The sequence below is a fragment of the Penaeus monodon genome, chromosome 14 (assembly GCF_015228065.2).
Source record: "Penaeus monodon isolate SGIC_2016 chromosome 14, NSTDA_Pmon_1, whole genome shotgun sequence".
NCBI lineage: Eukaryota > Metazoa > Arthropoda > Malacostraca > Decapoda > Penaeidae > Penaeus > Penaeus monodon.
In genome coordinates, this window is record NC_051399.1 from 11,028,628 (window position 1) to 11,053,627 (window position 25,000).

Here is a 25,000-nt window from a genome sequence, read left to right on the forward strand (position 1 = left end):
TTTAGAGCAAAGCAGTCAGTAAAAATTAAACAATTTACACACAGTCTGTTTTAAACAAAGAAAACAAATAATAATAAAAATAAATTATATCCTAAACTTCAACCTTACCTGAAGTCCTGTAGGATCAAATATAACTCTGAGCACATGCCAAGCCCCATCCAAGGTAGAATTTGACAAGAAGAAAGTCTTATGAGAAGCAGAGCCATTGGTTTGCTCCACCACAATGGAAGCAGGACTGGAACCTATCCAGATACTGGCATCTGTATTTGCTGCATACAACATAACCCCTCCAACCTATAAAGAAATAACATACACTGTTTAGTACTTCAGAGATACAAATCAAACCTTGCATACAAAAAGCAAATGAATATTTCCATACCGATATGAAATTACTTTCAACAAAAATTTGTGCAAACCTTACCTGACTTCTGTATGTAATAGTTATTTCATTCAGTGACCTCTGTAAGTTTGTAAAGCTTGGTGAATATGTGATGGAGGAATTGATACCATTGAGAGTCAAGTTTGCAACACACTCATAGCCATCATCCAAGTTGAGACACTCAGATCCTACAGGACATTGATAAACTGCACAATATTCACGGTCTTCACAAGTCTTGCCCTTGAAACCAAACATGCAAGTACACCTGTAAAGAAAGAACAAAGTTGATATTCCTTTCTATGAAGCGAGATCATAATTCTGTCACATAAGTGATGCAGATGCCGTAATTATTTAGATAAAGTTAATTAAGTAGCATTTCAAATTGTGAAGAAAAGAAATGCAGTTAATAAATTCTATATTTAAGCCTCCATATCCATGCACATCTATTTCATAGTAAGCATAACACAATATCATTTTCTTTATCATATAAAATGTGCATAAATAAAAATTATATAAATCAAAAATTACTGCATCAAACAAACAAGTTACATTATTCAAAGTAGATTTTAAAATTATAGTGAATTATTATGATATCAATGCAGTAAACTTATTGAAATAAGGAAAAAATAATTAAGGATTGACTTACATAAAATCATTCCAAGTGACTGTGCATGTTGCACCATTTTGACATGGATCTGGGTTACAAGTTTCATCACTAACAGTTCCTTCAAGCACATTATGCAAGTCAACATCATCTAGATTTTCTCCTGGAAGATCAACTTGGGTCACACTCTCCAGAGGGAATGGCTGCACAAGTCGGGTCTCTGTACCATTGCTCAGCTAAGAAAAGAAATTCCAGATTAGTCTACAACGCCAACTGCGTGAGTTCACATCCCCACAGTTAGATTATAATTCAAAACATGTACCAGCAAATAACTATCATAAACAGTTGCAATACTCCACATATAAAGCTATTTTAATCTCTAACCATTCTGATTAGGACAATACTCACTCTGATGTCTTGTAGAGTCCCCTTGAAGTGAGGTCGAGTAACAGTCACTGTAATATTACTGACACCTAATTGCCGTTTCGCTCTGGTGTGGGAGCCATCAGGCACACCTCCAAGGTATAAGACCTGAGCTTCTAGGTTGCCTCCATGCTGCAGTGTAGAGTTGAGAACTTGCTCATTGTCAACGTAAATTTCCAAGTCATTGTTGATGCGCTTTACCTGTTGAGAAGGGAAAATCAATAGATTATGAGGGAACTCTGCAGATACATGTATAATAAAAATAATTTTTACCACTACATACAAAAGAAAAAAAAAGGGAAGAGAGAGGGAAAAAAGAATGACTCACATGAAGCAGATGTGGTTCACCATCAGTAAGTGTAACCTCTGGAATATGGAACATTTCCTCTGGACCGCCTAACTGAGTGCGCACAACTAATTGGTTGTCCTTCAACTCTGCTAGCAAGTGGGTTCCAGGAGATGCTATAAAGAATTCAAATAAAAATCAGGTCTATTAGTGTGTATGATATAATCTAAGGGAGAGGAGGTGTATGATGGCAAAACAGCTTTTTCTACAAGCTCAGGAATTAGATTTAGATATTAGATATATATCCAGTGTATCAAAGCTACCCCTAGCTAATTATAAAAAAAAGAATAATATCAACTGTCAGAAGTAATAATAATAAAAAAAAAGAAGCACTATAAAAATCTAAGGAAATATTCTTACATATGGTGATATCGTCCTCTCGTGTTCCAAGGTAGAAAATCAGTCCATCGCTTTCTCTTGTACGCACCAACATCGAGACATCAGCATGTGTCCTGTAGGTTGTGTGGTCCACCTCGGGAATCACTACAGTTACCAAGCTGTCCATTATGTCTTCATTTCCAAAAGTGGCTGGTGTGAAACCTAGTTAAGAAAACAATGATGGGTAAATTGCAACTCAAATTTATAGTGAGCAAATAATTTCTATTTCACAAACATGAAATTTCAATGAAGAATTAATTTTGTAAACCTACAGTATTCCAGTAATGTTTTTAACCATAATGTGTAATATACCTTTTTGGTTTTCCATCAATAAATATAAACCCTAAACACAGAGTTTTCAAAATATATAAAATTACACTGAATCTACATCACTTATCAAATAAGCGCATACATTCAAATAGTACTTCAAAAAACAATTTTCATATCTCAAAGCAACACTAAATGATATACAATCAGTAGCTTACACAAGCTACTCAAAAAACAAAATTATGCATAAATCAAAATTACGTACCAATATCCAACAAATCTGATAATAATGAACACAACATAGAAAAAATTGTACATCATCTATAAAAATATATACATAGATTATGAAAAAGCCAGAGAAAATTGCTAATGTAAAGAAGCAAAGATGACCTACAGAGTGATGCCTCCCAGGTTGCTCCTCCTACAAAAATTCAAGAGAACAAAAAATGTGAGAGGGAAAAGTGGCTTGCAAATTAGATTAACAGTTCCTTTTTTTTTTTTTTTTTTACAAATACAACTCTCCTTAAAAGAAAAAATAAATGAATTGATCAATCAGATAAAAAAAAAAAAACAAGATGATGCACAATAAATAAATGTGCACTGAGCTCTGTTACCTTCAAACTACTGTGCTGCATAACTCAGGAAAAAAAAAGAAAAGAGAAGAAAAAAAAAAAAGGGGAAAAAAAAAAAAAAAAAAAAAAAAAAAAAATTACATTCCTCACAGTCCTCTAACACCACACACTCTAATACACAGAAAAAAAAGAAAGAAAAAGAGAGACAAGAGCACGCTTAAATACGACAAAACTGAAAAGCATTTCAATGTGACACCCTATAAAAAAGTGAATAATAGAACTCATTTCAGGTCTTATGAAACAGAACTACATGATTTTTTTCTCTCATACAGCTAGAGTTTGTGCAAAACATGCATTACACTTAAATGAAAATGGTGACAAACTGTGAAGAAGTATCTACTTTTTTATGAAAGTGAAGAAAAAGATTCCCTCTGCTGTGCTCTTCTTTAAATTCCATACATATTTCTTTACTCAAGTCAAGAGTAACTTTCCTTTAGAATCTCCACTACACAAGTCTAATGTGCACCAAATTGCTAACAATTCTAGAGACAGATCTGTTTCTCCCTTTGTTCGCACATTTACAAGCAAGTGCCAGCTGGAAAAAAACAGCAGTAAACTATAGATACATGTGCACATGCAATAAATGTATACCACCTATTACATTAGGTTTTAAAAATCCATGCAAGAATGAAAAATGAAGTAATTAATGCTGTAGTATCAATATAAAAAGCAAACATTGATCACAAAACCTTATAAAATAGAAATGGACAGAAGATAAAGTTCAATCTCCTCAGCATTTCTTAAAAAACAAAAGACAAAATCAACAATGACCCCTCATCCCCAAAACAATGTATTATTATTGCACAATTAAGTACTAATTTCAACCTCCAAGTCAGCTCCAAAAACAAAATTCAATATAAAAAAATATATGAAGCAGTAAAACATATGAAAATATACAAATCATAAAGTACTGTACATTTTGAAAATAGTAATACCCTTGATGAGTACCTAAAAAAACAAGATATGAATACTTGTTTAATAGTCACAATATTACAAGATGGTTAGCATTCATTATACAATTCTCATTTGGAGGTGAACAAAAGGCGCTAAAATATAGAGAAGTCAAAATTTATTTTCCTTGATATTCTTGTAAAAGACAAGGAAATAAAAGATAGACAGACAGACAGACAGACAGACAGAAAAATAAACAAGATTTATACCACTTTTTCAAGAATCAACCAAAAAAAAGTACTCACTTAGCTGACAGGTATCTCCAAGGTAAGGCCTCTGGCAAGTACACTCATACTTGGTCCACAAGTCATGACATTGACCTTCATTCATGCAAGGGTTGGGGGCACACTGCTCAACACGAGGACAACCATCTTGGACTAGGGCCTATAAATATTTTAAAAATTAGCAATAGAACAGGCCTTGGAATACCATATGATACTTCTTTATGCAAGGAATAAGCAAAAACTATGATAAAAATGATCAATATTCACAATAAAAATAGATTTGAACTCTTCCTAATGATATATACCCTCATTGGCTGTGGTACAGTTCTTGGTATCAGAACTTCATCATCAAGGACAACATCTTCCATGCAGCCAGTGAAAAATGGTGCTCCTTTGAACAGTATTCTTAATGTTGATGTGGCTCCTCCTGCATAGTGGAGATAAAAAAATTCATGAAGACTAAACAGATTTTGCAAACTATCATACATTGCTTATCTTTCTGACAAGTTTCTCAACACCATACAAAGTAATTCCCTAATCTACTAAATGGACATCAAATCAAGACTGAGTACTCACCAAGGACAGTTGTAGAAAATGAAGTGTTGAAGCTTGTTTCTGAGCTGTTTGTAGATCGTACGAGTGTAATGGGGTGCACTGTCACTTCATCATTCGCTGCCAGCAAAACGTGGCTGTCATTGACAGCCATTCTAACATTCTGCCACTGGCCATCATTGAGGTTTGAACCAGCAAATATACCTTCCCACCTATCAGAAAATAAAGGAAGATTATATCATATACCAACAGATTATTTAAAAAAAGGACAAAACATAACTGTAACTTACTAATATAACCTTATAATATGACTATCATGGATCTTTTTATTAATGACGGTTCACACATACTTGTTGAGAAGTGAAGAATGGAGGTTAAGTTGTCCTTTAAGAAGCTCCAATTTAATGTATGTCTCTCCCTGACCCACTGCAAGGATTCCATTGGGGAGAGTGGTACGGAACCTGAAGGCCAGCTCATAACCTAGAAAAAAAATCATATTCATCATTCAGTGTAAAATAAATTTCCATATCAAAATAAAAAGCATAATGCAAAACAATAACAATAACATAAAAATAAAATGCAAGCCAGATATCTGCCATCATAATGTACAAATTAAAAAAAGAAAAGAAAAAATATTCACAAGAAATTAAACAACAAAAACAACATACCTTCCTCCCTTTGAGAATTGATCACAATGTAAGAGTTCCCAGAGAAAGACACAGTGGTAGGCTCCTCACAGTTCCGACCGGTAAAGCCATGTTCACAGTGGCACTTGAAGTCATGGATGGTCTCATTAAAGAGCAGAGCCTCACAAGTGCCTCCATTGAAACACTCTACTCCAAGACAGCCTGTCAGTGGGACTGAGCAGTTCTTCCCCCCATAGCCCTCTTCACAGATGCATTTGTAATCAGCAACCTGAAATTAAAGATCTTGTTTTTTTTCTTCTTCTTTTTCAATCTTGTTGAACAATTTAGTAACTAAGTGAAAAATCATACTTCCATGATGATTCAAAATGTAAAACACAAGACTGCCTTACATTCTTTTTAATTCTCCCTGTTGTTTAAGAAGGCTAATACCTCTGACTGTTTATTCAGGAAAATATAATTGAGAACTTCAGTCCTTTTTTTAAAGGAGTATTTACATCCTGAAATATGCACACCATAGTATTCCAGAAAAAAAATCATTAAAAAAGGGGGAAATGGAGAAAAGAAAAATATGGAAAGATAGGAAAATATAAACAAACATTCAACAAAGTATTTTAGTGTGTCTTACCTTATCAACACAGGTGCCATAGTCACAGGGCCGGTAGAGCTCACATTCATCAATTTCAATTTCACAATTGAAACCTTCATATCCTGGCCAGCAGTCACAAGAATATGCATTGATACCATCAATACACTGGCCATTTATACATGGACTGCTTGCACATTCATCTATGTTTGTCTCACAAAAATCACCTGGAAAAAATGTGATGTTTCAATTAATGCTACTGTGTTCCTTTCAGTCTAAACTGAAAATCTATAACTTACTGAATTGAAAACAGAAGCTTATCTGTACGCTAGTACCTTATATAAAATCTGACACAAATTTCAGTATTCTCACAGACTAACCAATAATGAAATGAACTTAGAGAGATCTTACCAGTAAAACCAGGAATGCATTCACAAGTAAATCCTCCTGCATTCTCATAACTGAAATTTGAAAATATTCCCATTTCATAGAGAGTGAGGTTACTTCTCTCCAGGCAGGTGGCATCGTTAAAGCAGGGGAAAGCTTCGCACTCCAAAATGTCCTCTTCACAATTTTTCCCTGGAGAAATTTGGTTTGAAGAGAATTACTTCTAAATAAAATTCATTACTTACCTATGGTTCTTATCAAATATAGCTCATGGTATAAATGCTTACATATATATATTATATTCATTCACTAACTCTTAATAAATTATCACACATATTGAAGGAAACAAATACAAAAAGAAATACATAAACAAACACAGGTATGTACATTTAATAATACATTTAATAATATGTTCATGCCCTCACCCTAAAAATTCTCACACAAATGCATAAAAAAATTAAATCATACACAATGCCATGTTTACATAATATATATATATATATATGCACATATATACATATCTACATATATGTATATATGTATATATATGTGTGTGTGTGTGTGTGTGTGTGTGTGTGTGTGTGTGTGTGTGTGTGTGTGTGTGTGTGTGTGTGTGTGTGTGTGTGTGTGTGTGTGTGTGTGTGTGTGTGTGTGTGTGTGTGTGTGTGTGTGTGTGTGTGTGTGTGTGTGTGTGTGTATACATATATATACATATATATACATATATATAATATATAATATAATATAATATATATACATATATAATATATTAATATAATACATATATAAATATATATATATATATATAATATAATATATATATATATATATTATATATATATATATATAATATATATATATGATATAGTATATATATGTATATATATGTATATATATGATATACATGGATATATATGTTATATATATGTATATATGTATATATTGTATATATATATATTATGTATATGTTATGTAATATGTATATGTATGTTATGTATATATGTATGTATATGTGTTATATATATGTGTGTGTGTGTGTGTGTGTGTGTGTGTGTGTGTGTGTGTGTGTGTGTGTGTGTGTGTGTGTGTGTGTGTGTGTGTGTGTGTGTGTGTGTGTGTGTGTGTGTGTGTGTGTGTGTGTGTGTGTGTGTGTGTGTGTGTGTGTGTGTGTGTGTGTGTGTGTGTGTGTGTGTGTGTGTGTGTGTGTGTGTCTATGTATTATATATATATATATATATATATATATATATATATATATATATATATATATATATATATATATGTTTAAACAAAACGCATCACACAAACACACATATATGCATATATATACAGACAATTTATGTGGAAAGCCTTGGCACCTTATCATTCCTTCATTATCATGAAACATGCACAAAAATATCACTAAAAAAGGACACGCAATGACAAACCTGTATAGCCATCAAAACAGGCACAATTGTAATCCTTCACTAGATCTGAGCAGGTTGATCCGTGCTGACATGGAGAGGACTCACAGTCATCAATGTTTATTTCGCATTGTTCTCCCTTGAAGCCTGTATCACTACAGTTACATGTGTAGCTGTTGATGCCATCTGTGCACGTGCCTCCGTTCAAACATGGCTCGGACTAGAATGAACATGCAGACAAAACGTTGGAAACAAACTGACAATAATATATTGAAATCAAGGGAAAAATTTAAATAAATATTCTTATCAAAAGAGATGGCAAAAAAGTAAATTAATTCTCCTATCAAAATAGATTAAAAAAATATATATATATATGTAAATTAGGATAATGTAAAAAGAGTGAATTTGTCATGCATTTTGCTTTCTATCAAAGAAAGGACAAATAAAATCAGCTGTGGGTTACAGCTATAAAGAACAAGCAAAACAAAAAAAGAAAAAACAAATGAACCTAAAAAGCTAAATAATATATGTATAAAAAAAGGATGCATTAAAATTCCAAAAGCAAGTGTCAAAAAATAATAAGATATGGAAGATGCATACCTCGCATTCATCAATATTTGTGGAGCATAGTTGGTCAGTGAAGCCAGGCAGGCACTCGCATGTGAAGTTGGCAATACCGTCATAACAGGTAGCATTGTTCTGACAGGGAGCACTCTCACACTCATCAATATCAATATCACAATCAGTACCCGTAAAACCAGGCTGGCAGACACACTCATAACCGTTTATCCTGTTGATGCAAGTGCCACTGTTCTGGCATGGTAGAGAAAGGCACTCATCAAAGTCTACATGGCAGAGATCACCAGAGAATCCAGGACGACAGTAACACTGGTATGACCCTATGGAGTTTTGGCATATGCCATTGACACACGGCCGGAGAAGCTCGCATTCGTCCACATCTGTCTCACAGTTATGGCCTGCAAATCAAAGTGAAGAGTTTCTTTAAAAATAAATATCTACAAACAAACAAAATGTTGATAAATCAAAAATATTTAAAAATTTATTTTATCAGAAAAAATATAATAAAATCAAAAAAGCCTTCTAGAAAATCAGTATTAAGAGAATCAAGAAAACAATATATATTCTATGAAATTTTCAATTAAAATCATAAATACTGTACTCACATTAGGCATCCAGTAAGTAAAAACTTACAAATAATTCATTCAAATGTACTAAAGAAAAAAAAAAATTACCCGTGTATCCTGGTGGACAGACACAGCTATAATTTGCCATGCCATCATGACACTCTCCACCATTGAGACAGGGACTACTCTCACATTCGTCAATATTAACAGAGCAGTTCTCTCCAGTAAATCCTTCTGGGCAGCGGCATTCATAGCTGTTAATCAGGTCATAGCACACCTTGCCCTCAGAGCAAGATGCATCGAAGCAGTCATTGATATTGTTGCTGCAGTAGAAGCCTTCAAAACCTGAAATTTTGATTGTAGAATGAAAAAGAAGACAACAATAAATGAAACTTCAATATTATTAAGGTTTATATGGTTGTTGTAGTAAGTAATCAGAATCTGCAATAAATCTTACTCATAGTGATTTAAATAATTCCTTATTCTAAAGTATATACTGGAGATACTGGAGATATCATTCAGAACTTGGCTTCTGAGAAAACAATCAAAATAATAACAAATAATCTCTATTCTTCTGGACCTCATGAACAAAGGAACACACCTGGTATACATTCGCAATAAAAACTTTGTTGTCCACGTTTTGCGATACATGAAGCAGAATTTTGGCAAGGGTTGGATGCACAGGCATCATACTCCTCCTCACAGTTGAATCCCATGTATGCTTCACCACATTCACAAGTATAGTTGTTGAGGCCATCAATGCATGTACCTCCATTGAGACAAGGGTTCACCGCACATTCGTCAATATCAGTTTCGCAAGTTTCTCCTGCAAAATATAATCAGGAAATTACTTGTTAATGATCATAAAGATTCAAACCCAGTATATATAGCCTTACATAAAGATCCTATATAAGTAAAAGCAGAAGTAAAAACAGGCAATTTGCATCATGTACTGTAACATTCTGTAACAAGTTTTGTCTGATCTTTTTCATCTTTTCAAATCTTACACTGGATGTAAACTAAAGTCACATAAAATAGAAATTTGGTAAACTGGAGAATATAATTATCACTAACTTACCTGTAAAGCCAGGTGGACATGTACAGTCAAATCCATTGAGTCTGTCTTTGCACGATGCACCATTTTTACAAGGGGAGGAAGCACACTCGTCTACTTCTTCATCGCAGTTCTTGCCAAACCATCCATCTTCACACTCACATTCATAGTCTCCAATCTATATTTCAGAAAAAAATATATTCATAATACCCTTGATAAGAATTGCAGGCTGAAATAACAAAACTGAATTTAAATATCAAAATATCAAGCATTCTTTGTGAGGAGAATACTGTTAATAATTATAATATTGGAAACAACAGCTTTATATCTCAAAGCTTAATTAAAACTTTTGTATAATATCTTAAGCAATAGCATCTATTCTCACTTATATTGTGTTGGGAATATTATTTGATGCAAATCAAAACTTCACATAGCAGCTTACCTTATGATAATCCTAAACACAGGTGATGCACAAAATAAATCAAAAATTTCATACATTAGTTCTGGAAAACTTCTAAATATCATTTATCAATACATCACAATCATTAAAACACCCAGCCTCAACTTACCAAATCTCGACAGTCTTTAACATGAATGCAGACATTAAGGGCACATTCATTCCGATTTTCTTCGCAGTGGCTTCCCTCAAATCCAGGTGCACACTCACAACTATAGGTGTCAATCCCATCTATACAAGTGCCTCCATTTTGGCATGGGTCTGACACACAGTCATCAATGTTGATCTCACAATTGCTTCCTAGTTGGGAAATCAAAATGTGGGTGAGAATATAGCTTTAATATCACAATTAATGAGATTTACATATAAACAGCACGGAAAGTAAGGTTCTACAAAAAGTTTAATAACTTTTCTAATTAATTTTGTTTTTCTTAAGCAATTATACCTACATTTCTCTGTAAAGTAGAAATGCTTTTGTATCACTTAAATTTTACAAAAAAAATTTAATTGCAACATAATACACAAAAAGGTAAAATATTTACCAGTAAAACCTTGAGTACAGATGCATGTGAATGAATTATCTTGATCGTAACATGAAGCTCCATTCAGACATGGAGAGGAATCGCATTCGTTTATTTCGAGACAGTTAGGTGGGGAACCTGAAAGATTATTAATTACTTAAATGAGTAAGTGATCACAATTCATTCTCTCTAAAAGCATTTTTTTTGCATTATAGTTAAATACTTAATCAACTGATTACAAATGTATTAAAATTGTTCTCTACAAGCACAGTATTCAGTGAAATAAATAACTAGATTAATCAACTTGACAACCACTGAAATCACAAGGATAATTACAATTTATTTTGATATTAGCTAGACAAAGGACAATATACACAGCATCATACACTCAGTGCATAACATTTCACACTTGCCTGAAAATCCAGGGCTACATCTGCATACGTATTCGTTAACTCCATCCATACAATAGGAGTTCTCAGGGCAAGTAACGTTATAGCAGTCGTTGATGTTATGCTCACAATTGTCACCCTCAAAACCAAGCATGCATGAACATCTGTATGCATTTTGAAGGTCTGTGCATGTTCCCCCATTTTGACAGGGATCAGATGAGCATTCGAGAACTTCCTGATAGAGGAAAAGTCAAGACTAAGTATCATATGACAAAGAGGTCCATTCATGTTGGTCAGATTTCATAATATCAAACATCAAAATGGTAGTCAGTGAGAAAATTATTAACAACATACCACTTCGCAATGTTTCCCACCGTAACCTGGAGCACATGCACACTCATAGTCACCATACAGATCAAAGCATGTTGCTCCATTAAGGCATGGCTGCATGGTAACACATTCATCTATATTGTTTTCACATGTTTCTCCCTCATAGCTGCAGATTAGAGAAAAATTCCTTTTAATGATCTTTACTAAAATTAATATTGTATGTATAGTGCAAATGTATGCATTTGAAGTAGATGTTTAAAGATGAAAAATTTTAGATATGGAATATGAAATAAGTGCCTGTTATACTGATGACGATGATGATGTGATGATGACAATGATGATGACGATGACGATGACAAAATTATGATTATTTAAGGTGGCGATGATACTGATGAGTCACAGAAGAGACATTAAATAAGATAAAAGGAAAACAAAATGACAAAACAATAATTATCAAAAAAAAAAAAAAAGGTAGAGATATGAAGCTCTCACATATGAAGAAAACTGAAGAAATCTATTGTGCTCTTACCCAGTGCTATCACAGTCACATCTGAAATCATTGATTTCATCACTGCACACGCCACCATGAAGGCAGGGAAGGGAGGCACAGTCATCGTTATTTGTTTCACAGTGTTCTCCTGTGAATCCAGGTAAGCAAAGGCACTCGTATCTGTCTTCATATGGCGTCACTGTGCAAGTGGCATTATTCTGTAAAGGCAATAGTTTCAGATAATTCATAATTTGAATATGATGACTATACCTTAACACTTAATATAATATAATGGGGAACTGTTGCTTTTTCATCTAGAATGGAGATTACTTACATTACTTCATATCATTCATACATAAAAAATAGAAATAAGGACTAGAACATAACTAATAACAATAACTTTTGGTGCAGTCAAATATCTGATTTAATTAATACTGAGAAGCTTCACAAATGAACTTCTCTTCCAAAATCCTTGACAAACAAATTTCACTACTTTCAAAAAGATAAAGTTAGATTTTACTTGCAATGCACGAGTAGCCACAGTAGCCACTAAGAACCACATTAATATATCAACATACCTGACATGGATTGTCAGCATTGTCACAGAAACTTGCATCAATGGACACCTGACACACTGTGCCTGTAAAGCCAGTAGGACAGGCACAGGTAGTGGAATTACCCTGCCTGTCTTCCTGACAGAGTCCACCATTTTGACATTCATATTCTGGCAGGTGGCAGAGGGGTCCTGAAAATAAAATCACATATCAATGCAGAAACTACATAAAGCTAATCTTTTCTTGGTTCTTGATGAACAAGATTGTACATGAACTAAAGTTTCAAATACAAAATACGTCTTACCATTATCAATTTCACAAGTTTCTCCTGAGTAACGTGTGTAACAATCACAACGATAGCTCTCCTGGAATGGAGTACACTGGCCATGTCTACCACAAGGTTGTGAGAAACAGGGGTCAGCAAATCCACCTGCAACACAGAATATGACTTTATCTGTTCTAAAAATGTTCTACAAATATCCATATTTCTATTCCAAAACTCATGCACAATAATTCTTCATAGTCATAAAGGTAAATAACTACATAAGAACCTGTTGTATAAAAAATATATGCTTAAATCACAAAGTGGATGTATACATGTGCACCAAGAATTACAAAACTACTTAACAACCTGCTGTTTAAAGAAAATATATGTATGTGTATTGAAGTGTATGTACAGATGCATGCAAAGCATAATACTGGAATTAAGAATAATACACTGTATGTGAATCTTAGTGTATAACTGATTTTAATAAAGCCTACAGCAAAAAATTACTCTCAAATAGAAAAACAGTTATGATAGAAAAAGTCTGAAATAAAACAAAACATTCAATTCTATGCATAATGACTCAAACTATTCATAACCATTGTGTTATAATTTCCTAACAATTAGTAATTTATATCTAATTCTCATCATATATTGTACATTTGTAAATATCACCAAGCTTGTCTCTACTGCATGCAAAGCATTTAAGAAAAATTAACAGAAATATTGTGTTATGACAGTGCCTACCTCCAGCTGATGCATGAAGGAGAACGGAGTAATGATGAAGAGGTGCAGGCAGTCACAACCACGACATGTGAGGTAGTCATCACCACAACCGCCATAAACCACACCCCAAGCAATTCAGGAAAGCCAAGACAAAGCCCAACCACCACCAACATTAATATTGTGCAAGACATTATCACATGCAATTTTTCTAATAGTAGGAAAACTAAGGAAGAACAACAAATGTACTCATACATCAGTGTAACACAGTTCCCCCATCTCTTTATCCCTCTTTGTGTGTGTGGAGAATTACACCATGAAAATTGCAAATCCATTTCACTGAAAAACTGCCGCACTTACTGCAGTTGGTCCCATCTGGAAGAGGACAGGAACCCCACTCTACTCCTGTGTGTAATGCTAGTGGGTTTGTCATTTCTGTCCCTGCTCCTTGGAGGATGCATCCAGTGAAATTTCCACCTATGGTTAGCTGAGGCGTGCGTGACCACAAGCCTAGGTCTAGAAGGGGTTCACTCGAACTGGTGGTGTTAGCCACAACAACTGTTGAGTGATCTACACCTAATCGCAGGACACCCAACTCAAACCTATGGGGACAAGATTAGTGTTAATCATACATATTTATATATAAGGATTTTCAAGCCAGCAGAAAACTTCAGCACTGAAAATGGTTTATGAAAACTTTTTGTCATTACATTTTTTCTATATTACATCAAAGGTTAAATTGTACCAATCCTAACAAAACAGGTATTTTCCAATTTTAAAAAGTTGAAAGATCACAACAAAAGTCATACATTACCAAAATAAATTCAGATACTACTTAGGTTGCATTCACTGTCAGAAGTACTGAACTTTACATTATCATTATAAACTTTTTGGTGAAATAAATTACCTGAGGTACACCCTGTGCCAGACATTGTTGTTAAGTCTTCTACCAAGTGTAGTAACATAAGGCTGTCCATGGCGTGTCAAGGTGAGTACCAAGCTCCCCTCTGCATTTAAGTCTAATACTAGTGTGTCTCCACTTGAACCCTCCTTCAAAGAAGAAAATAAATTAATCATTTGCAGGCTAAATGACATCCATATTGCATAAAAGTAAATTAGCTACATAACATATATAATTTACTGACTTCCAATAAATTGACCAATATATTCCTAAATCAAAAAATGGACTCTTACTTGTGATAACAGTATTCCATGACGACATGTTCGGAAGCTCATGGAGGTGTAGCCTCTGAGGTCAAGAGTGGCTGGGATGACCACACGAGAGGCTCCTGTAAAATGGCCCTCTCGCTGTCCATCACCCAGATTAAAGCCAGCCCCAGCATCTGCTTCGTCAATCAAATTTGCAAAACTCTGGGTATCATTGTCAGCAGAACTGGAACCTGGCATGCCCCAAACCTGGAAGTGAATAATAGACAATACAGTGACTTCAGTATTTTCCCTATACTGTACAGAAGAGTCTGAATGCTACTTTTAGTGAAGGGTACTGTAATTGACAGTACTTCAAATTAATAAAAAGAAACATTTGCTACAACGGTGTTTGCTCAATTAGGGTCTCAAAACTAGTTTAAAAAATAAGATCTGGCCAAAGGTAATAAATAAGACCTATTAAAAAAGTATACTAAAACCGGGCAAGAAATGATCACATACACCAGAAACTGCCACCCGGAAATGGCAAACAAATGACGTCAAACACAAAGCAAATCCATACCTCATTGCTGGGGTCCTCCACCTGGGTCCCCTCGTGGCTCGGGGAAGAGGCGTCTGGAGGCTCACCCTCTGCTCCTGCGCCGTCCGTGATGACCAGGGTGGGGGCGTCCTGACCGTCGGGCGCCGAGATCACAGTAGAGTCGTCATCGTTGCTGTTCTGTGTGGCGCCGTTCTGGAGCTGCCCCGCTAGCAACATAAGGCACGCGCCTGTTAGGGGAACAAGAAAGAGATTAATAACAGAACGTCCTTTAACAAGCAAGGCTGCATTATCTAGCCCAAGCAGCCCTACAAGAATATTATCCCCGACTTTACACAGAAAACTAATCTACGGCTGGGACCGTGCAATATATGGACAAGATGAGAACAGGATGTCTGTGTAGAAGCAGTTTATCTTACATGCCACTAATACTATTACGGTCAAACATATCTCGACATGAATAATCAGTGATCTGACAGAGTGTCGACGCAAATTCACACGCTTTGTAACGGAACGCGCCAAGCTTCGCAAAATTTCTCAAGAACAGATAAAAATTCGGGCGGTGAACTGTCTCTCTGGAGCTCCACCAGAAAAAAAATAATTATAGCAACGACAAAATCCACCGCATCTTCTTTTACAAAGTCGTATAAGCTGGGCCTGTGAAGATTCGTCTAACTGCCAGGGTGTGTGTGATTGACCAGAAGTCACTGATAATATGAATGGAAGTCGTGCGTGCCGTACTAATTCTCGAGTGAACAGGTGTCTAGCGGGCATGTGTGCTGCGAGTCATGAACGGTGAACAATTATCTATTCATTTATACAGCCGTCCACCGCACACTTGCCCACGCTCATTCGCTGTCCGTTAGTGCCTGCGAGACAAGCAACGGTCCCGGATTTTTTCTTTATTCCTAACTTGTGTCTTATTTTGTCAAAAGATAAAAACTTTTCCTGTCTTATAATAAAACTTATTGACATAATATCAGTTACTTTATAATTTCCGCTGCACATTGTGTGCCATCCTTAAGAAAAAATCCTATATTTGCATTTCAAAGAGACAAAATTCAAGGCGCGTTTCATCCAAGTCGAAATAAGGATTCCGTTACCGCTTCGGGGCAGCCCCGCGCACGAAGGATGTCGTACTCCAGTGAAAGTGAGGATGGGACGTGTAACAGTCGCACGCACGCTCGCCCACAGACACGCCCACACATACACACACACACACACACACACACACACACACACACACACACACACACACACACACACACACACCACACACACACACACACACACACACACACACGTGCACGCACACAAACGCGCGTGCGCGATTAGCAACATCCAAGCACACACAATAACCAATTATGATGAATAATAATTACAATAAAAATAAACAAATTAAATACAACATTCACAACAGTGATATGCATAATAATAATAAACGCATCATTAATAGTAATTAGCAATATTATAATCATAAAAAATAAACAATAATAACAAGAACAAAACCAATAATAATAACAATAATAATAATAATAAGAAGATAGAAGACGAAGAAAAATGAAGAAAAAACAACAATAACAATAACGTCAAAAAACAACAACAAATGCCCCACCAATCAGAAAATAACTTTTAAAACAGCCAATGAAAACGAGACAACGACAACACCACCAAAATATATACGTACCGAGCGTTGCGTAGAAAGAGACCAGCTTGACGTCATTTTTCACCGCCATGAGGATTTTCAAGAAGGCACGTTACGGAGGGGGGGGGGTTATGTCTTTCGTAAACGCTCAGATCACTCTGGCATTGCACGAACACCGGCGGGCATTTATCGTAAAGCGTAATGTACGTAAATTCTGCGTAAATGTAGTAAGAGATTGTTAGATACTTTTAGGAAAAATCTGTTAGAGGGATGAAACTGATATAAATAAATAAATAAATAAATAAATAAATAAATAAATAAATATATATATATATATATATATATATATATATATATATATAAACCGTAATAACTCCGAGACTAGGATTATTTGTATCACTTCACAATACCGACAATAACAAAACTAATAAATGAATAAAGAAATAGACGTAAGAATCTAACCGTCCTCACATAGAGAACACAAAAATAAATAAATAAATAAATAAACAAATGGGCCTCCTAGATAAGAAAAAAAAACATATTAGGAAGCCATCGATGCCCAACTCTGGTCTTTTTGCAGCCATCCGGACGTCCTTTCGCCGAGATCGAAATCCGTAATTGGAAAATCCCCCCCCCCCCAGGCATCCGTGAGTCATTTCCTGTCCTCTCTCTCCCAGAATATGATAATCATAATAATAATGGTTCAAAAATAAGGGTAATAATAATGACGATAATAATGATGACAATGATAATGATAATAATAATAATTATTATTATAACAATAAAAAATAATAAAATAATAATAATAATAATAATAATAATAATAATAACAATATTAATAACAATAGCAGTATTAGTAGTAGTGATGATGATGGTGGTGGTTGTGATGATGATGATGATAGCATTAACAATAATAATAGTAATACTAATAGTAATAGTGCTGTAGCAGCAGCAGCAGCAGTAGTAGTAGCAGTAGTAGTAGTAGTAGTAGTAGTAGTAGTGGTAGTAGTAGTAGTAGTGGTGGTAGTAGTAGTAGTAGTGGTAGTAGTAGTAGTAGTAGTAGTAGTAGTAGTAGTAGTAGTAGTAGTAGTAGTAGTAGTAGTAGTAGTAGTAGTAGTAAGAAGAAGAAGAAGAAGAAGAAGAAGAAGAAGAAGAAGAAGAAGAAGAAGAAGAAGAAGAAGAAGAAGAAGAACAAGAAGAAATAAGATGGGTTACAGGAAAACTTCGACCATGTACAAGGAAAAAAAATTCATTGTGCATTATGTAAGAAGAAAAAACTATCAATAATATAAAACGTCCTCGAACAGCCTATATTACTTCACTCTTCTCTTCGCAAGACGCAGGTAAGAATAACAAAAGCTTTAACAGTTTCTTCCTTCAAGGCTGATGGCATCACCCTCACGAAAACCTTTTTTTCCGCTTCTTGTTCTTTTTTTTCTTATCACAATTTTGACAAAATCTTTTTAACTCCGACGAACGGCATTGAATAAAAAATCGCAGTTAATTGATATCACTTTCCGATCGATACCCAAGGCCCAGCCTCATTTAACGAAAACCACCCACAAAAAATGTAGAGAAACAGAAAAAAAAATAGACAACGCTAATGGAGGAGAAAACTCACGATAAAAAAACACACAACCGCCTCCATTAGTGATGATAAAAGCGCTCTAATCTCCACCACCAGGCTGACATTAACGCAAATCATAATTATTCAAATGTCGTATTAAGAGACTGAAAAGACAATTTAATAATGTGTTTAAGCTTCTGCACCGCCGCCCCGCTGGTGATTCTACTGCCATGTGGACAGATATAGCATGAAAAGACTCCCGCCATCTCTCTCTACCAAGGCACCTACAGTGCTTATGGCGAATTAGAACTAGGCACTCCACAAGGGGGAGTATTGTCCCCTACACTATTTAATATACTTATGCACTCTCTTTGCAAACTTAACGATGAGTTAGGAAACCTATGCAGTATCACATCATATGCTGATGACATTCTTATTCAGGTATTTGATAGGGGGGATTACATTCTACGGAGGTTTAGCAAAAAGTGTGCTTCCCTCGGACTCATAATCAACCCAATCAAAACTAAGTATATTTCGAGATCTCGTACACTACCTTACATTCCAAGGTTAGGAGGACAAACTATTGCAAGAACTGACACCTATAAATATCTTGGTGTTATGGTGACTGCTCCCCACCTCATGTCCCGCAGTTCTCGCTTTACCAAGGATATTGTTCAAAACATCAAGGAACGTTGCCTTGAGCGTTTAAAACCATTGCACTACATAAGTAACAGATATATAGGTGCCTCCCTGAGAGTCCTAAGGTTGATGTATATCTCCCTTGTTAGGTCCATGATAGACTATGCAAGCCCAGTTCTTAGTATGTTTCCACCAAGTGCCCTCAAACCACTTGAAGTTTTACAGAACAAGGCCATGAGAATTATACTTGGATGCCCAATGACTGCCAAAGTTCTCGTCATGAGGAAAGAGCTAGCCTCCCTCTATTCACAGTGCGTCATCCAAGTTAACACCATACTTGGCATCAGACTCCTGCAGATTCTACCCAGACCACAAATCTCCAATATTCTCTCAAACGAGATAAATTACAGAGTTAGGCATACCCGACCTCGATACTCCAATCTCATACATTCCAACTTAGAATGGAAAACTAAAACTGCTCATACTATTATGTCTCTCTCTCTCTCTCTCTCTCTCTCTCTCTCTCTCTCTCTCTCTCTCTCTCTCTCTCTCTCTCTCTCTCTCTCTCTCTCTCTGTGTGTGTGTGTGTGTGTGTGTGTGTGTGTGTGTGTGTGTGTGTGTGTGTGTGTGTGTGTGTGTGTGTGTGTGAGCGTGCGTGCGTGCGTGCGTGCGTGTCTGTCTGTCTGTCTGTGCGTGTGTCTGTCTTCCCTTTGTTGCTTGGAGGAACGTTTCGAATAAAGAGTTTATTTCTATATATATTTCCCTCTTTATTCGTCAAGTCGTATTTTGCTTACTATACTAATTGATTTGTTTATTAATATTATTATATTAAGCATTCTATGTTTATCTATTTGCCTGTTTATTTATCTGTCTGTTTATACATTCATTCGATATTTACTCCTCGTCACCAATGATGAGTGGTTAAACAACTAGAACATTTCCTTACATGAGATAACTAAACCGTCCGCCGAAAAAATGCAAAACAGAAATACATTACTACAGGAACTGGAGATTTACTAAGGACTATAAACCGGCGCTAGTAAAAAGCAAAAATCGTAATGAATTTGTTCTATAACATGAATGACAAATCAGTGATAGGAGTAATAATACTTAGGCTGCTGTGGTAATAAATGCGACAGTGGTACTAAAAGAATTTGTTCATATCAATATTGAAATAACAATTCCCATTAATGATATAATCATCAACGATACTACTACTACAAACAACGATAACAATAATAACAACAACAGCGATGATGATGATGATGATGAATGATGATGATGATGATGATAAATAATGATGAGTGATGATGAATATGATGTGATGATGATATAGAGATGATGTGAGATGATGATAATATATAATAAATGATATGATATTAATAATTTAATGCTAATGACTATGATATGAATATATAATAATTATAATAATAAATATAATAATAAATAAATAATAATCATAATAATGCTATGAAAATAATAATAATAATAATAATAATAAACATGAATAACTTAATAACAAGATCAGAATTTTCCGAAGTCCCCCCCCCCCCTCACTTCTCCGCCTCCAGGCATGGTTCCTTTCATCAACTCTTACCGCTCTCTCTCTCTCTCTCTCTCTCTCTCTCTCTCTCTCTCTCTCTCTCTCTCTCTCTCTCTCTCTCTCTCTCTCTCCTCTGGCTCTCCCTCTGGCTCGCTCCTAACCTCTCTGGCTCTCCCTCTCCCTCTCCCTCCCCCTCTCCTTTTCTGGCTCGCCCCCTACCTTCCTGGCTCTCCCTCTCTTCCTTTTTTCCTCCCACCCTCTCTCCCTCTTTCTATCCCCCCTCCCCCGTCCCCTACGCCACCTTGACCCCAAACCCGATAACCTAACCGCTGTTGCCGAGATAAGCTAACTATTTCGCCGTGCCCTATGGTGGGTATCCGCAGACAGGGAGCGAGGCCGTGTGAGAACGGTAGGGAGGGGAAGGGAAGGGAAGGGAAGGGAAGGGAAGGGAAGGGAGGGAGGGAAGGGAAGGGAAGGGAGGGAGGAGAGGGGAGGGGGGAGGGAAGGGAAGGGAGGGAGCAGGGAAGGAGGGGAGGGAGGGGAGGAAGGGAATGGAAGAAGAGGGAAGGGGAAGGGGAAGGGACGGAAAGGGATGGGAATGTAAAGGACGAGAGGGAAGCTCTGGGGTAGGGGAAAAGAGGGGGGAAGTGGCTGATGGATAAATCAGGATAAAATGATACTTAGAGAGAGAGAAAAAAAAAACACGATGGCCACGAAATCGGACCGAGTCGAACGCTGAGCACTCCGGCTGGTTAAGGTAAGGTGAGTCCGAACGGTGAGTCAGAGCGCGGGAACCCGAGGAGACAGCGGTGGGCCGGTTGTGCTCTGGTTTGCGTCGGGTCCCTCCCTCCCTCTCTCCCTTCCTCCCTCCCCACACTCCGACCCCTCTCCTCTTCCCTCAGTCTCTCCCTATCCAGTCTCCCTCCCCTCCGACCCCTCTCCCCCACTCTCATCCTCTCCCTTTCCCTCTCCCTCCCCCGTTCCCCCTGCCCCCATCCCCCCTCTCCCTAGTTCGCGTCTCGCTCCATCCCCGATACCAGTTCTGTCCCGTGTCACTGGCGGGGGCCTGCACGCACGCACACGCCCCCTTTCTAAATAACGCCCGGTCGACTCGCGTTACTCGAGAGGCGAGGGATTGGCGACGACCCTCCAAAGTAAACATAAACGGGATGCTTTATATCGGGGTTGGTAAACAGCGCCTCCGTACCTTGACCCTCGGTGACCTCGCCCATCACGGGACAGGAGTCAGGGAGGGGGAAAGGGGAGGGGAGGTAAGGACTACAAGGCGGGGGGGGGGGGGGTCATTCCTCAGAGAAAGAACGAAATGAGAATTAAGAAGCCGTGTTGCGTCGGACACTGCGAGGCATCAGCGAAGCGAGCTTCCTCCAGCGCATTAGGCGGAGGTCAGGCAGAGGTGATGCACCTGACCTTCCGTAAAGCGGCCAGCCTCTACCGCCACGGCTAGGAACCAGGCGTGAGCTACGATAGCTAAAGGAGTTAATAAACATGATGATGATGATGGTGATAAAATAAGATAAAAAATTATATTAATAATGATAATAATACTGATCATGGTAACAATAACAAGATCCACAGCTCGGCACAACCCCCTAAGATCCGGACAAAAATCACGCGGGCTCTTCACGACTCGGCCGCCACGACTTCGCTGCGACTTCTACGGCGGCGAGGAGGGGAGCTTATGCAAGGACCGCAGGCAACGGCAGCGGCGGCGGCGGCGGCGGCGGCGAGCGTCCACGCCATACCACGCCCGGAGGAGATGTAGGTAGGGAAGGTTGGGGGAGACAGGTTGAACACGCCCGCGAAGGGAGGGAGAAGGAAGGGAAGACCAGGGTGGGAACGGAGAGGGAGAAGGGGAAGGGGAAGGATGGGAGAGAGAGAAGGGAGAAGGGGAAGGGGTAAGATGGGAGAGAGAAAAGAGGGAGAAGGGAGAGGGGGGAGAGGGAGAAGGGGAGGGGATATCGGTAGAGATTCTTCGTAGACGTCTTCCAAGGTACAGGTGCGAGCGTAACCATGATTATCCCGCGGAGACGGAGGCGAGACAGAAACTTACAATCACCAAGAACCAGGTAATCGCGGCTAGGAAAATGGAACGAGAGGGAAATGGAATAATATTAATAAAAAAGGGTTAATATGACGTTGCAAATCCCGGCATTCCACAAGTACGTGGGTCATAGTTTATCGCAAGAGTACAAGGTCAACAAGGCAATTGCTGGCTGGGTACCTGCGGGGGCCAGACAAAACAAAAATTCCAATCCGTCTTGAGCGCTTTACGATGATTGGAAGTCGCCGCCCGATTAGCGAGCCGCCGGCAAATCAAGGTAAGAGAAAAAAAATGCGCAAAAATTAATATCCTGACATGAAACCTTTTTACTCCCAATTATCATCAACTCTGAGCCTCATGGAAAAGAGAGAGAGGAAAAAAAAATATTCACATCAACGCTGGAGCACATCACCTATCCCCCGTTTAACCGAAATACGAAAGGAAGAGGGAGAGAGAAAAGAGAAATATCCACTCCTTAATAGCATATATAGGTGAATGAGTGAGTACCCGCGGAGCCACGCCGACGCCTGAGACAAGCCCGCTGCTACTGCCACCTGGTGTCAACAAAAACAACTAGAGAAGCGCAGGTCCGGGCACGTCTCGAGCGTCGTTTGTTTACTGGGGCCAGTGGCCGGGGCACAACGCGCTCGATGCCCGCTCGATGCCCGCTCGCCGCCACCTGCCTGCTGCCACGGTGAAATGCCCAAGCACTGGAGGATGTACAGGAAGGAATAAAAAGATGGGAGGGGAAGGTCGGAATTGAGGGAAAGATGGAGGAGAAGAGGAGGGAAGATGGCTGGATGAGTGGGGGTGGGGGAGGGGGAGTGAGTGAGTGAGCGAGTGAGTGAGTGAGTGAGGAGTGGAGGAGAGGGAGTGAGTGGGAGTGAGGAGTGATGAGGAGGAGAGGAGGAGAGGAGAGGAGGAGAGAGAGAGAGAGAGAGAGAGAGAGAGAAGAGAGGAGAGAGAGGAGAGGAGAGAGAGGGAGGAGGGAGAGGGAGAGGGAGGGAGGAAGAGGGAGAGGATAGGACAGGGTAGGAGAGGATAGGACAGGGTAGGAGAGAGGAGAGGGGAGAGGAGAGAGAGAGGAGAGGAGAGGAGAGAAAGAGAGATTATGCCTGTGAAGAGCGCTAGAGGGAGAAGATGAGAAGATCCATCGCCCTTCTCATGACAATCGACACGCCATAAAAATGCACCGCTGAATCCTCGATAAAAAAAGAATCTAACCGAGACAGTAGGACGAGAGGGGGGGGGAGGATAATAACAAGCATACGAACATTCCACAGATAAAATTCTAATCCATTCCGTTGGATTTTCCCAGAACTATACTAACCCATGGCGGCGAGGGATATCTACCTGGCTTGCACGACCTTCAGATCAGAAATTTTCAGACTACTTTCATCCCCTTTCTTCAGAGACGGTCTTAGTAAATCCCGGGGAGGTCTAAATTATTTGTAAAAGGATCGCCATCACCTATTGCATTGAAATCTACATATTTACTTTACCATTTTCTCCATAAAAATATCATACTCTGAACACCACGTCAGGGTAGCTCAGCAATACCAGCGTTCCGTTACCCACACAATAACACAAATGACGTTGGAGTGCTGTATCACTTCTATGCAGTAAGAACAAAGACGGCTTGTTATATTAATGGTAATTGCGGTCATTATCACCCCCGCGATGAGTTTAATAACTAGGCCACGTTATGTTCGCACCGCAATTCCAATCGTCTTCATTGCGCTGCCGTTACTGCAGCTACGAGCACCGCCGCCACCGCGTTTATCCCGGTCATCACCCCCAAGGAATCCGGAACCTTGATATACACTCCAGATAAAGAAACCCGTATTCCCTCTCCATTCCACCTACAAGACCGATAGAGCATAGATGCAGAAAAAAATACTAAGCCTCATTCACCACCATCGTCATCGCCATGCTAAAACCACGCCGTAACCACCACCACGTCCGGCAAAACGGTCTTCATTACCCCTCGTTACAAGGTATAAACGCCACACGACTGGCCATATAAGGGCCACCCCCCGCCCGAGCCACACCTACGACAGGCAAGGCAGGGGGTAGAGAGAGAGAGAGAGAGAGAGAGAGAGAGAGAGAGAGAGAGAGAGAGAGAGAGAGAGAGA

At 38.2% G+C, this 25,000-nt stretch overlaps 1 protein-coding gene across 3 annotated transcripts in view; it reads right to left on the reverse strand.

Annotated features, from left to right (window-relative positions):
* Positions 1–25,000, reverse strand: part of LOC119580864 (protein crumbs-like) — a 110,857-nt gene that overhangs the window by 8,091 nt on the left and 77,766 nt on the right. Inside the window, exons 1-31 of one of the 3 annotated variants that reach the window (XM_037929063.1) lie at positions 17,097–17,160; positions 15,434–15,639; positions 14,899–15,120; positions 14,612–14,754; positions 14,065–14,306; positions 13,729–13,734; positions 13,021–13,146; positions 12,741–12,907; positions 12,202–12,380; positions 11,697–11,838; positions 11,367–11,577; positions 10,975–11,091; positions 10,545–10,732; positions 10,000–10,153; positions 9,523–9,747; positions 9,030–9,266; positions 8,377–8,753; positions 7,801–7,996; positions 6,398–6,565; positions 6,029–6,213; positions 5,425–5,671; positions 5,107–5,236; positions 4,781–4,968; positions 4,510–4,631; positions 4,226–4,364; positions 2,113–2,292; positions 1,735–1,868; positions 1,392–1,607; positions 1,026–1,219; positions 422–644; positions 109–294 (exon numbers count right to left, since the gene is read on the reverse strand). In XM_037929063.1, the coding sequence (XP_037784991.1) occupies positions 109–294; positions 422–644; positions 1,026–1,219; positions 1,392–1,607; positions 1,735–1,868; positions 2,113–2,292; positions 4,226–4,364; positions 4,510–4,631; positions 4,781–4,968; positions 5,107–5,236; positions 5,425–5,671; positions 6,029–6,213; positions 6,398–6,565; positions 7,801–7,996; positions 8,377–8,753; positions 9,030–9,266; positions 9,523–9,747; positions 10,000–10,153; positions 10,545–10,732; positions 10,975–11,091; positions 11,367–11,577; positions 11,697–11,838; positions 12,202–12,380; positions 12,741–12,907; positions 13,021–13,146; positions 13,729–13,734; positions 14,065–14,306; positions 14,612–14,754; positions 14,899–15,120; positions 15,434–15,639; positions 17,097–17,145 (5,499 nt within the window). In that variant the 5' untranslated portion in view covers positions 17,146–17,160. Of the gene's footprint in view, positions 1–108; positions 295–421; positions 645–1,025; positions 1,220–1,391; positions 1,608–1,734; positions 1,869–2,112; positions 2,293–4,225; positions 4,365–4,509; positions 4,632–4,780; positions 4,969–5,106; positions 5,237–5,424; positions 5,672–6,028; positions 6,214–6,397; positions 6,566–7,800; positions 7,997–8,376; positions 8,754–9,029; positions 9,267–9,522; positions 9,748–9,999; positions 10,154–10,544; positions 10,733–10,974; positions 11,092–11,366; positions 11,578–11,696; positions 11,839–12,201; positions 12,381–12,740; positions 12,908–13,020; positions 13,147–13,728; positions 13,735–14,064; positions 14,307–14,611; positions 14,755–14,898; positions 15,121–15,433; positions 15,640–17,096; positions 17,161–25,000 lie in introns of those variants that run through there. The other 2 variants (XM_037929065.1, XM_037929064.1) reach the window with 2 other exon arrangements.